Source organism: Poecilia reticulata, linkage group LG3 (assembly GCF_000633615.1).
Source record: "Poecilia reticulata strain Guanapo linkage group LG3, Guppy_female_1.0+MT, whole genome shotgun sequence".
NCBI lineage: Eukaryota > Metazoa > Chordata > Actinopteri > Cyprinodontiformes > Poeciliidae > Poecilia > Poecilia reticulata.
The window spans coordinates 22987710-22999238 of record NC_024333.1 but is presented as its reverse complement, the minus strand read 5'-3'; the positions used below and the strand labels follow the sequence as shown (position 1 = coordinate 22999238).

General features: G+C 39.8%; 1 protein-coding gene across 1 annotated transcript in view; it reads left to right on the top strand.

The window, feature by feature from the left end:
• The first annotated feature begins 4768 nt into the window (after positions 1-4768).
• The window catches only part of tspan4a (tetraspanin 4a), a 129322-nt gene continuing 122561 nt past the window's right edge, over positions 4769-11529 (top strand). The window contains exon 1 of the mRNA XM_008405717.2: positions 4769-6718. Within this exon, the coding sequence (XP_008403939.1) occupies positions 6398-6718 (321 nt within the window). The 5' untranslated portion in view covers positions 4769-6397. The remainder of the gene's footprint in view (positions 6719-11529) is intronic.

The window sequence follows — 11529 nt, the reverse complement described above, 5'->3', positions numbered from 1 at the left end:
AGTATTGGTCCATACATAAGGCGCATCGGATTATAAGGCGCACTGTCGGCTTTTGAGGAAATGGAAGGTTTTTAGGTGCGCCTTATAGTGCGGAAAATACGGTAATTATGACATCATTTTGTCTTTTACCTCATGATTTTTAAATATATTCGTCAGGAAAGCAGAAATTTCTATATATATAAAAACGGTGCAACTCCTTAAGCGTGTGAATGTGTGTGTGTGAATGACTGAATGTAGTAAAATATCTTCAATTACTCAATAAGAAATTACTTTATTTAAGTAGTGTTTTTACAAAAAACTGTTACAGGAACCTATTGAGGTTAATAAGAGGAGTTCATCTGGAAATTACATTTAAAGGATGTCTTTTCTTTGTATTTGGATACAAGTTGCAACTTATATCCAAATACAAAGAGAAGACATGAAACAGTTGACAAGTCAAATCAGTATTTTATACTCCCAACAGAGTTTAGCATTAACCAACCATCCATTCATCCATCCATCCACCCACCATTATCTACCACCTAATCTGTGGTTTGGTTGCAGTGAACTCATGATCATAGATTAGGTTAGGAATGCAGCTTGACCTTTTGACTCTGCTCTCTCTTCACCATATCAGACTGGTACAGCATTTGCATCACTGCAGACACCACACCACTCTGCCTTCCTCTGCTTCATTTATCTCTCAATAGTGAACAGGACACCGAAATACTTTCGCTCCTTCACTTGGGGCTGTACCTTTCCCCTGACCTGGAGAGGGCATTCTAGCCTTTTCTGTCTCAAAATTGTGATCTTGGATTTGGAAGTGCTGATTCTTATGCCAGCTGCTTCACACTCTGCTGCAAACGATTTGATGATGCAAACAGAACCACATCATCTACAAAAAACAGAGCCCTAATCCTGAGGGCACCCAAACGGATCCCCTTAATTTCTGTCTGTAATTATAAAGAAACCCAACAGTTGGTAAGAAAATAAAATTGATCTTTTATAATTTAATGGAGTACATGTGGGTCTCATTTTATTTTACCGTATTTTCCGCACTATTAGGCACACCGGATTATAAAACGCATAGAATAGATGCTACAGTAGAGGCTGGAGTTTACGTTATGCATCCACTAGATGGAGCTGCACTAAAGTGAATGTCAACAAAACAGTTTGACTCCAGTCGAGTCTGGCTCAGTGGGCTCAGTCGGCGAGGAGAGCCTTCCGGGGCGTGGCCGGACGATGGTCACCCTTCTCTGTTCGCGCTCAGCATGTTCGTGGAGAACGTGGTGCTAAATGACCTGCAGGTGACCTGATTCTAGACGGTCGGCAGGTAGATAGGTCAGTCAAACTTTATTTATAGATTACAAACCAGCGTTCTGACAATTATCCCAGCATGCACCGCGTGCTTCTTCTTCTACGGGCGAAAATGAAGTCGGCGGTAGCTTACCGTAGTTGCTTGACCTGTTGTGGCTCAATATTGGTCCATATATAAGATGCACCGGATTATAAGGTGCACTGTCGGCTTTTGAGAAAATTGAAGGTTTTTATGTGTGCCTTATAGTGCRGAAAATACGGTACTTAATCTGACAGAAAGATCTCCTGTTTGAACAGGCAACTTAGTTTATTGTTTATTTGAACCATATAATTTCTATTCATCTTAAAATTGAGTAAATCCTATATATTAAAAATCATGCCCAGAAGCTATAATGGCGCATTCACTATTGCTTGAAAAAAAGAGGCTTTAAATTCAACCATTGACTGTAAAAACTATGTAAATACCACAGTGTTCTCGTATCTCCCCCCACAGAGAAGAAGCTAAGATCTCATTTATGGGTGCAGCCATAACACATTTTATTTACAGTTTGTTAATTCAACTTAATGAATTGTGGGGATTTTTAGGGGGGATTAATATTAATGTGTCACGATTTGTAAACAGCAGCTCCTCTTAATTAACAAGGTAAATAAACAGACGCAAAAGCAGTTTATGAAAATAATATAAATATTTCGTATCTGTTAATGCTTTTGTGCATTTAGCGAGTAGTTATCAGTAAATAGGTAAATAATAGGTGCCTAAAGACAGTTTGTGATTAAATAAACATCATTAATCTAACTTAAATGTTTGTTGCCCTATATGTGCAAATCTGTCTAAATACATAGATGCAATGTTGAATGAGGATGATTTTACCTCAGGCTTTTTAAACACAAACTCTCAGTTCACATTGACAACTTAAAGACTGTATTGAAAGTTAGAAATAATGTGAAAAAGTGCTAAACTTAATGACCACCAAGGAATACCATTTACCACTTGGAGTAGTGGCAAATGGTGTTCAGTTGCAATATCTATTTATATGTGATTGTGTGTCTTGGATAATTGTGAAATCACCTTAAAGATAATATTAGAGAAAAGATTTCCCTAACAGATGCCTATAATATGCGCATAGCTTGATATTTTAAGGGTGCATTCACACTAACCCTATTTGGTCCACTTTATTCCACTTTAACTCTGGTCTACAAAGTGTAGTTCGTTTGAAGAGGTGTGAATCCTTAGTCAAACTGATTTGGACCAAAGAAGCATACTCTGGTCTGTTTTTATACATTACATGACGAAGCAAGTTGCGCCCATATGTTGTTTAGAGGTTTTCATGTTTTTTACAGTGGTTCTTGTTCCAGCGCCATCAGAGGCAAGGGGTGAGGAGACGGGTTTCGGTTCATTTGACACAGTGCAGTGTGAAAGCAAAGTGCACCAGCTGAAAATGCAACAAATGTTGCAACTTTGATTGCAAATTCAATCAACTGTACTGGACTAATTCTTATGAAAGGACCATAAAAGTTGGCATGGCTTACATGGTGGCTGACCTAGACCAAATGTAGCATGTGGGAATGTGTGGTGGGTGTTGGATATGTGGAAAAGAGGACAATGAATCTTTTAAAGAGAGGGATATTAGAGTCTCTGTTGAGGTTCGGTGCTTGAGAAAGAGAAGGTTAATCTGGGTGACTGATGTCAGGCCAAACAATGGAGAGTAAGTTAGCAGGAAGAGCCCTGTGATAAGCACCAGTAATTAAATGAAATTACTAGCTGAAGCTGAATTTCATGCTGTTTTTAAATACTAATATTGTGCAATTACTTTCTTTGTTACCACAATTTAAAGGATGTTTCTCTGCTGCGCAAATGTTCTTTTCTTAGAGATGTGTTCAAAATCTGTCCTCTGATGCTCCCTAATGAAAGAACTTGGTCTTTCTTGTCCTTACAGAATTACCCTCCAGGTTAACATGGTCTAGTCACTGTTTCCCAGACCAGCAGATATGGAAGAGAGGTGGTTATTATGTTTTTCCCTGAGTGGGGCAGACGTGAGTAAAGAAATGAAATGAGATAGCAAAGTGTGGAAACAACAGAATTTGGGTCTTTGACCCCAGAAGGTGTCACCACTTGAGAAAGAAGAGGTTTTACAATAAGGGTCCAAAGTTCAGGTTAGAAATTATGTTTACCTTGCACAAATTATCCTCAGCTATGATTTTACAACAATGCAGTGCATATAATAAAATCTCTAAATGCTGATATTAGAACTTTTAGGCACAGGGGAATAGAGGCAAACATTGATTTTCATGGGCTTCTATTGTTGCCTTGAAATAAATCTTCAGGCTTCTTATTCTTCTGATTCTTATATAAATCAGAGATATAGGTGTTTTTAGTAATTTTTTCCCTTCTTGAAACTCAACTTTTTAACCCCCATTTTAATTCATTTAACTGTTTTCCTTTCCAAAACTAACTCAACTCATCTTGTCAGAAAGTACATCATCTTGTTTTGGAAGCATTTCAGATGGGAAAGATGCATTTGGAAGAGTCTGAGACATTATGCATATTAGGTTTATCAAATCCAAAAAGCTTTAATTGTTGCTTTAGACAATCAATGATGCCAGATGTAGAAGCAGATGGTGCCCTTCGCTATGTTCTTTTACCAAATGCTTCTTATTACTGTAACTAATAATCTTTGAACATTTCATAATTAACATCACCATTAGACTTGATTGTCTTCATTGCTCTAAAATCTGAAAAGATTTCATGGCAAGTGTATTGCAATACTAGCCGTCTCCAGTTTGCAGCCTTTGCTCTGCAGTACTGAAAAATAAATCGCCTATATCAATGCATCTGTTGATGGCGAAGCCCTCTACATTTCTGAACTTTAACATTTCCTGATGTGTTGCAGTTTTCTAGAAAAATACAATAATAATGCAACATGCTCTTCACGGCAATTTTCGCTAGTCAGAAAGTCAGACTCACAATCCTAGACTGCTGCCGCCTTTACAGTCTGACGAAAGCACACTCAGGAGACAAAACAGAGATCCATTAAATACTTGATGCAGCCATTAATATAGTCTGCACTCTCTGCAGATTTGATATCTGCTTGTGGACTCATAAAGCCAGTGACCCAGATGGCTACAGGGTTGTGGGGAGTGTGCAGTAATTTTTGTGTGAATGTCAGCAGGAGGGAGACTTGTTCTCTATGCATCCATAGAGTCACACTTCAGGTGAGCTGCTGGTGTTGTGAAAATCTGTGCTGAGGCAGATACGCAGATATTGTGTGACCCAGGTCCAGGTCTGAAGGGGTTTGTTAGGGGTGGAGGGGCATGCCTGACACAAAGCATACACAGAGATGAGTCTGGTTTGTGAGTGGGAACAACCTCTGCATGTGGAATGAGAGGCAGCAGGGAAAGGAAGAGGAGGAAGAGGAAGGACTAACACGGGTGCAGCCTTCTTCTCAGCTCTGTCATGTTAATACAACACCAGGCTGTGTGTGCGTGTGTGTGCATGCCTGCGTTTGTGCATCCAGAGAGCTATCCGGTAGATTGTGGTGTGCTCGGCAGAGAAGATGGGAGCTGCGAGACATTGATTGGTTGTTGGGTTTCATGGGGTGTGGCTAGAATTTGAATGCCTGCCTTTCGCACAGGCAGGTTTCGGGGACAGTGACCGAAGAGGGATGGAGTGTTTGAGCCTGTGTGTGTGGTGGTGGGGAGAGTATCGGAGCTTGTGAGAGAAAGGAGGAAAGGGAAGAAAACAGGGGGGGCATATCGAGAGAGCGAAAGAAGGAGGGAGCTTCTGGGAGCAATTCTGGACTACCGCTCAAACACTGCAGTCTTTCTTTTGCTTCTCTGAGGAAACAGGGTTCCCCTTCTTGCTGCCTAATGCTCCTTCTTACTTCTTCCGTGGCTGCGTTGCTATGACCCTGATGGACACCTTGATCTCCTCACCCACCTAAAGAAGAGGAAAAACGAGCTGTAGCGGAGAAGGGAGAAACAAGAGGAGGCGAAACCACACACTTTGTCTCTGTGATGAGAGTCTGGAAATTAATTATCTACCGTCAGCACAGAGGGGGGAGCGCAGAGAGGTGCACAGTTAATAGAATAACTGAGAGTTGAAGAGGGTGACTTTGTAGATGTGTGAAGAACAGGCTGTGGCGAGGTGCAGAGAAACCCCTAGGCACTTCTCAGAAACAAAAAAGGGACAAGTTTGGGTCGACGCGTGAAGTGAGGAGGAAATTAGGCAAGGAAGTAACTCCACAGGGATACTAATTCAAGAAGCCAAAGAACTGTCCAATTGCAAGCATCCTTCATCCTTTCATTCCTCTTTCCAACCTTCCTCTTAAATCCATAACTACATCCCTAACGCTCATCCCCTTGTCTTTTTTTAGTTCTTTTTTTTTGCATGTCAGCAAAAGCACATCATCAGCCACATTCACGTGCTGAACGCTCAGATGCACCTAAGACCCACAGCGCAGCGTTGTATTGTCAGAAATAGATGTGTCATCTGCTGCTGAGTAAAAAGTTGATTTAGCTGTATTACGGGTGTCATTACTTGCTGGACAGGAGCACCTGCTCTGGAATCTCTTGTGAGACCAGGTAGGACATTTCTGGATCATTTTGGGTACTCCAAGCAGGTGGGGATGTGTTAAGCTCTCCAGTCGTTCACCTGATTGAAACGTTATGAGATGAAACTGCAGACCGGCTTATCTCCCAGAGCACGACACCTGTGTTTGAGGGATTATGCTAAGGGAAATAGGGATGTGCAGCTGTACTTGTGCATGGCAAGACAGTGTCCGAAATACAATGAATTACACAGGTTGTGTCGCCAGAATGTGCAAGCTCTCATGCTCAATGTAATGACTCTAAAAGATTAAAGACAACTCAATTGGGGTGACACATTTTCTTCAATAGATTAATTTAAATCACATGTGACCCCATTTATGATATAATTAATCCAGCATTGCTAGGCTTTGTCAGGGGGGGGTCATAATTGTCTTAAAATCCATTTCTCTGTTCTCGGAGGAGTAAGTCGTAGTACCTCGTAGTGAACTTGCATCAGAGCTGAAGCACACAGAGTGACTTTTAAGACTTTCTAAAGACTAATTGTGCTTCCACAATGAGACGCTCAAGCACAGATGAGACTCCGTACCGACGCAGTCCATCTCTGGACAGCAAACCTGACACTCCGCCCTTCACTTCTGGTTTTCACCGATTCAGTGGGGAGTTTGAGTATAAGAGACCCCCTTTTGCTTTCGGCTTCCACACAACAAAGGGGCCAAAGAACTCCAACGGGCGCTACGCCCAGGGGAAGAAGTATGTGGTGTTTTACCTGGACCTCTCCTTCATATTCCTTCTAGAACTGCGGCGCTGCAGGATGGCTGAGGGTTGCATGATGGCCCTACGCTATGGAATGGTCTTCTTCAACCTCCTTTTCTGGGTAAGTTCTTCATTTTTTCTTGCATCAAAGAGCGTATGAATAAGTTTTGAAAACTGACAACAAAGCCATGTGTTTCTTTCTATACTTTATCTCTGTTTCTCCTTCACTGTGACTTTTCTGTCCTGTTAGCTGTTTGCTGGTCTGTGCAGTCACAGAGATGTTATATGAGAAAGGAGGGGCAGCATGAGGAAGAGGCAGATCATGCATTTAGATCTTGTGTACAAAGCCCACTGTGTGGGTGGGAGAAGCTTTTTCTGTTACCAATAATGTACTTTCAGTGTGGGTGTACTCTGAATTATTTTCCTTGTTAAGCTTTGGCATATTGGAAGCTTGCATTGTGTGCAGACTTTAATCACAGTGGCGTTCCAGTTCTTCTGCGATACCTCTACTATACCTTCCTTCCTCCCAGTGCATTGATGCTGCTTAGTCCATCAGAGGATCTGCTGTCACTCTGCTCTATCTGATGGATTGTATCTGTTTGCTGTGGGGATGTTTGAGCTCCAGTGTGTCTGCCTCTGTCACTCTCACTCTGATAGCCTCACAACAGATCACTTTCATTTGCACAGTGACGCCTGTCGCGCTTCCCTGCTATGCTTCACATTTAAACATCTTTAGCTTGTGTATTTTCTTCCCACAGACTCCCACAGTGCAATCCAATGCAACTTGTCACAGAGTTTTACAGTCAGTCTTGCATCTGCGGCTATTTCTGTGGAATTACTTGATTTGTCAAATGTCTGCTTTTATCAATATGGGAATTAAATGAACCCTTGAGTGCTGAAATGAAATCTGGCTGCCAAAATGCAACCCCCTTTGAGGAATAAGTGACCTCTTCTTTCATTATTTTCTTGTCTTTTGGTAGAGCCTTTGTTGTGTGGTGCAGGAATGATTGCCATTGTTTGGAAGCATATTATTCTAACCCTGTCACTCACATGAATGAATGCTCAGATCTGTTTTTCATAGTTTGCTTACATTTTAAATTGTAAGCAAAATGGTTGAATTGTTGAAAACATGCAATTTCTTGAATGGCTCAACAGGTTGTCAACTAGAAAAGGCTGAAAATCTGTCAACATTGAAATGTAAGCATAGTAAAAAAAAAAGAAGAAAATTAGACTGTCAAAATCACTCCAACCGCATTTTGAGATTGGAGTGATTTTGCTTATGCTAAAGAGTGTAACTATTGTAAAAAAAAAAAAAAAAAAAATACACATTTTAACTCCACAGCTTTACTAAACATTTTTTAGAGAAAGAAGATCAAAATACTCTCCTTTTCCCCACATTTTTAGAGTGGGAAAATGTGGGAAAAACCCTAGTTCATACCTTGGGTTCATGCCTAATCCTAGGTATGAACTCGAGAGTTGGGGCTTTCCCCAAAAGACATTCACATTTAACCAGGGCCAGGTCATACCTAGTTCCATGAAAGCATGAAAGAACTGATTTGCATTCCCACTGTTTGGGAAACTACTAGAAATGTATCTTGTAGTGAAAGTTTGTTCCTCTCTTCTTCTGTTGTATTCTGAATCTCTGCACTAGGCTACAGCAATAAAGGGACCATTTGCACTAGAGATATGAAGAATAACTGATTTGTGCTGACTGGGTATCAGATGTGTTTAGATGCTGCTGTTGGTTGAAATCTATTCCATTGGCTTTTAAATCCACCATTTTAATCTGTGTCCTCTGAGCTGTTGAAAAGAAGGATGAAAGACAAAAAACTTCTAAAGATTATCTCTTCCACTGATGTCCTTGCTATACCGGGCTATTATTTTTTTCTCACTAGTGGCTGCTACTGTTTGCAATGAGTACTGCAGTGAATGTGGCAAAATAAAGGCTGTGCAGTACATTTTGTTTCTCTTTGATCAAGTAGATAAAATAATACCCCTGAAGTATTAGCGTATTCTAATGCATAGATTAAAGTGCTGACCAATATTGAATTTTTATATTCAAATATTCAATATTGAATTTCAAATATATTTATACCTTGTTTTGGTATAAGTGTGATTTGGAATAAGATTATATAAGATTTGGAAATTCCCTGCAAAGGATTTTATCACATTGGATTGTTTTTAACAACAGTGAACAGCAAACTGAGCCATATCTACTAAGCTATTGACAGCAGCCTCACCATCTGAGCAGATAACTGGACTAACCACTCAACTATCATGTCGTTAGACTGTAAAGAGCAAAATGGCAAATATAATGAAACCACTGTATTTTTACTTAAGGTTGTATAAACATTAGAACCTCATGTAAATCCCATGGCTATGTAATTTCAACCAGTAGCAAATAGAGGTGTGCCGATCGATCGGCCACCGATCATAATCGGGCGATTTCCGTGAAAAAGTGTATGATCGGTGATCGCCGATCACGGTCTCTTGTTGCCGATCACACAAACCGATCACCTGCATCTCATTTCGCAGCCTGCCTGTGCAGCTGGTCGCCTCTTTCCTTCACTCTGCGCAAACGCGCAGCAACAAATCCTAAGCGATGTGGAACTATAATGCACTGAGTGAATGGGGAAGTTTGCGTGTTGCAGCGGAAAATTGAAGCACGTGGGGTGAAGCACGTCAAAATGCATCAAGACGTCGAATCTAATATGGCATAAAAACAATGCCATACTTGAGGAGTTTGGCTACATCGAGGCTCACTGCAGTAAAAAAGACATATGAAGGATGAGATAAAGCAGGTAAAGAGATAGCAGGTAAAGCAGCGCACAGCTACAAACACTCACCCAGATTAGCATGACGGTCAGAAAGCTAAACAAATAACCCGCAAAAAAGTCTTCGAGCTGCGATGTAAGACGCTGGTTCTGTTCTCGCTGTTGAACCGCTGCTACGCGCTACAGGTAGTAATATTTCACAGACGGAGCTTCGCTTCTGCTCCACCTGGTAGTGACTCTCACACCGAACCTCTGCTTAAAGCTGCAGCATCTAACTTAAAAAAAATACATTTTACATATGTATTAAAACTTTCGCTGTCCTAACATGAGACAGATAATCTCTGAAAAAATAATCGATCTCCTCTGCCTCCTCCCTTTTCTGCATAATTACTCTGCTCAGTCAGAAACAGCCAATCAGAACTAGCAGTAATCAGCTAGCCGCAGTGCTATCAGGAAGTTTTCATTCAGTAACTCTGGATTGTTTATTGTAATGGATCCTGTATTTGCCTTTGAATGTTAAGTTTTATACTTGAATTTTTTGGCAATGTTGAGAGGTTTTATTTTGACTCTTTGCATTATTTAGCCTCTTCAGAGCCTCCATATGGTATCAGTCTGTTAAAGATAGTATTACTGATAGCAGTACAATTTGCACAATGCATGTTTTTTTCTTGGAAAAAGTTATTAAAAACAATTTTTTGTCTAAATTAAGTTGAATTCATGGTTTCTTTTTCCACATAATGTAACCGGTAGTGCTTTTGATTAAAAAATGAAAAATAATTATGTGATCGGTATCGGTATCGGCAGGAAAAATCCTGATCGGCACATCTCTAGTAGCAAATATTTCCAAGATAATCGGACTTAAAAGCTATAGAAGAGTTAATTAGGTTTTAGATTTTTGTCTTACCCATCAACTCGCTAGCTATGCAGAATTGTGACAAAGTATCGCTATTCTCTTAATTCACCAAATATACTCTTTATCTTACAGAATAAGGGCTTAGTGCAGAAATTCAGCAGAAGAGAGGAGTCAGTGTTTTATTATTAGCACTCTGTAGTGCCACCTGGGAGACATTATAGGCACAAAGAGCAACAGTCCTCTCCTCTTGTGAAGTCAGTTCTTTTCAAATCATCCAGATAAGAAGAGAGGAGCTCTTCTAATATCAAACCTGTCATTGAAAATGATGAATCTCAGATAAAATGGTTGTAGCTGTACGTTAAATTCCAACCCAACTTTAAAGGTCTCGATTTTCATAATAATCATTTAAGAGGAAGTGCTTCTTTTTGGCTTGACTGAGATAATATGAAAACTGATTTGAAAAATTATATTTGACTTAAACTTTTTCACTTTGAAATGCAAACTCAAAATCTGATGTGAGAATAAAGAAGGTGCACATTGACTCATGCATCTTATATTATTTATGTTAGTGAGACTTCAGCACCTCCACCTTACGTGTTAATAAACTGTCACATCATGAGGAAGTAATCTATTCAACATATCTTACTCCTTGAAGACAGAAGAGGTGCTATAAAATTCTTGTGAAACCAGATTAAATATACCAGACAGAACCCTGTGTTAATAGAGTTATAGCAACTTTATGCTGTGTGGGAAAAAAAAGGGTATGATTAAATCTCTTATTAGCAGTGTTCATGCATAACTGTTTTTACGTGTTCTGTTTTGAGGATAACTGCTCGGCATCAAAGCCTCCACAAAGTGTATAAAAAAATTGATCTAAAGAAGGGACTACTTTTTAATGTAGCCTCTAATCAGTTGAGATTTTATATATTTACTGAAGCAGCTGCTTTGCTGGCTGAAGGACAAAACTTACACAACAACGACAAGAAACGGATTTTAAAGCAGAGCAGATAGTAGAAATAAAGTGTCCTTCCATGCATGGGAGCGTTTTGAAAGTGAATTTTGATGCATATTTTTGGAATTTACAGTTGGAGATGAATGGTGTTGWGAATAAATATGAAACCAGATTTTGTTTTTCWTTATATTTGAGCCAATTTACGGAGCCTTTCAGTTGCCACACTAAGAGAACATGTTGCTTAGACAGACCTTGAACAAATTTAATTTCTTTTTGGATTACTGGACCAGAAAATAACATTTTGACATCTGAATGTTCACAAGTATCTGCTATATTTACACTATCGCGGCTGA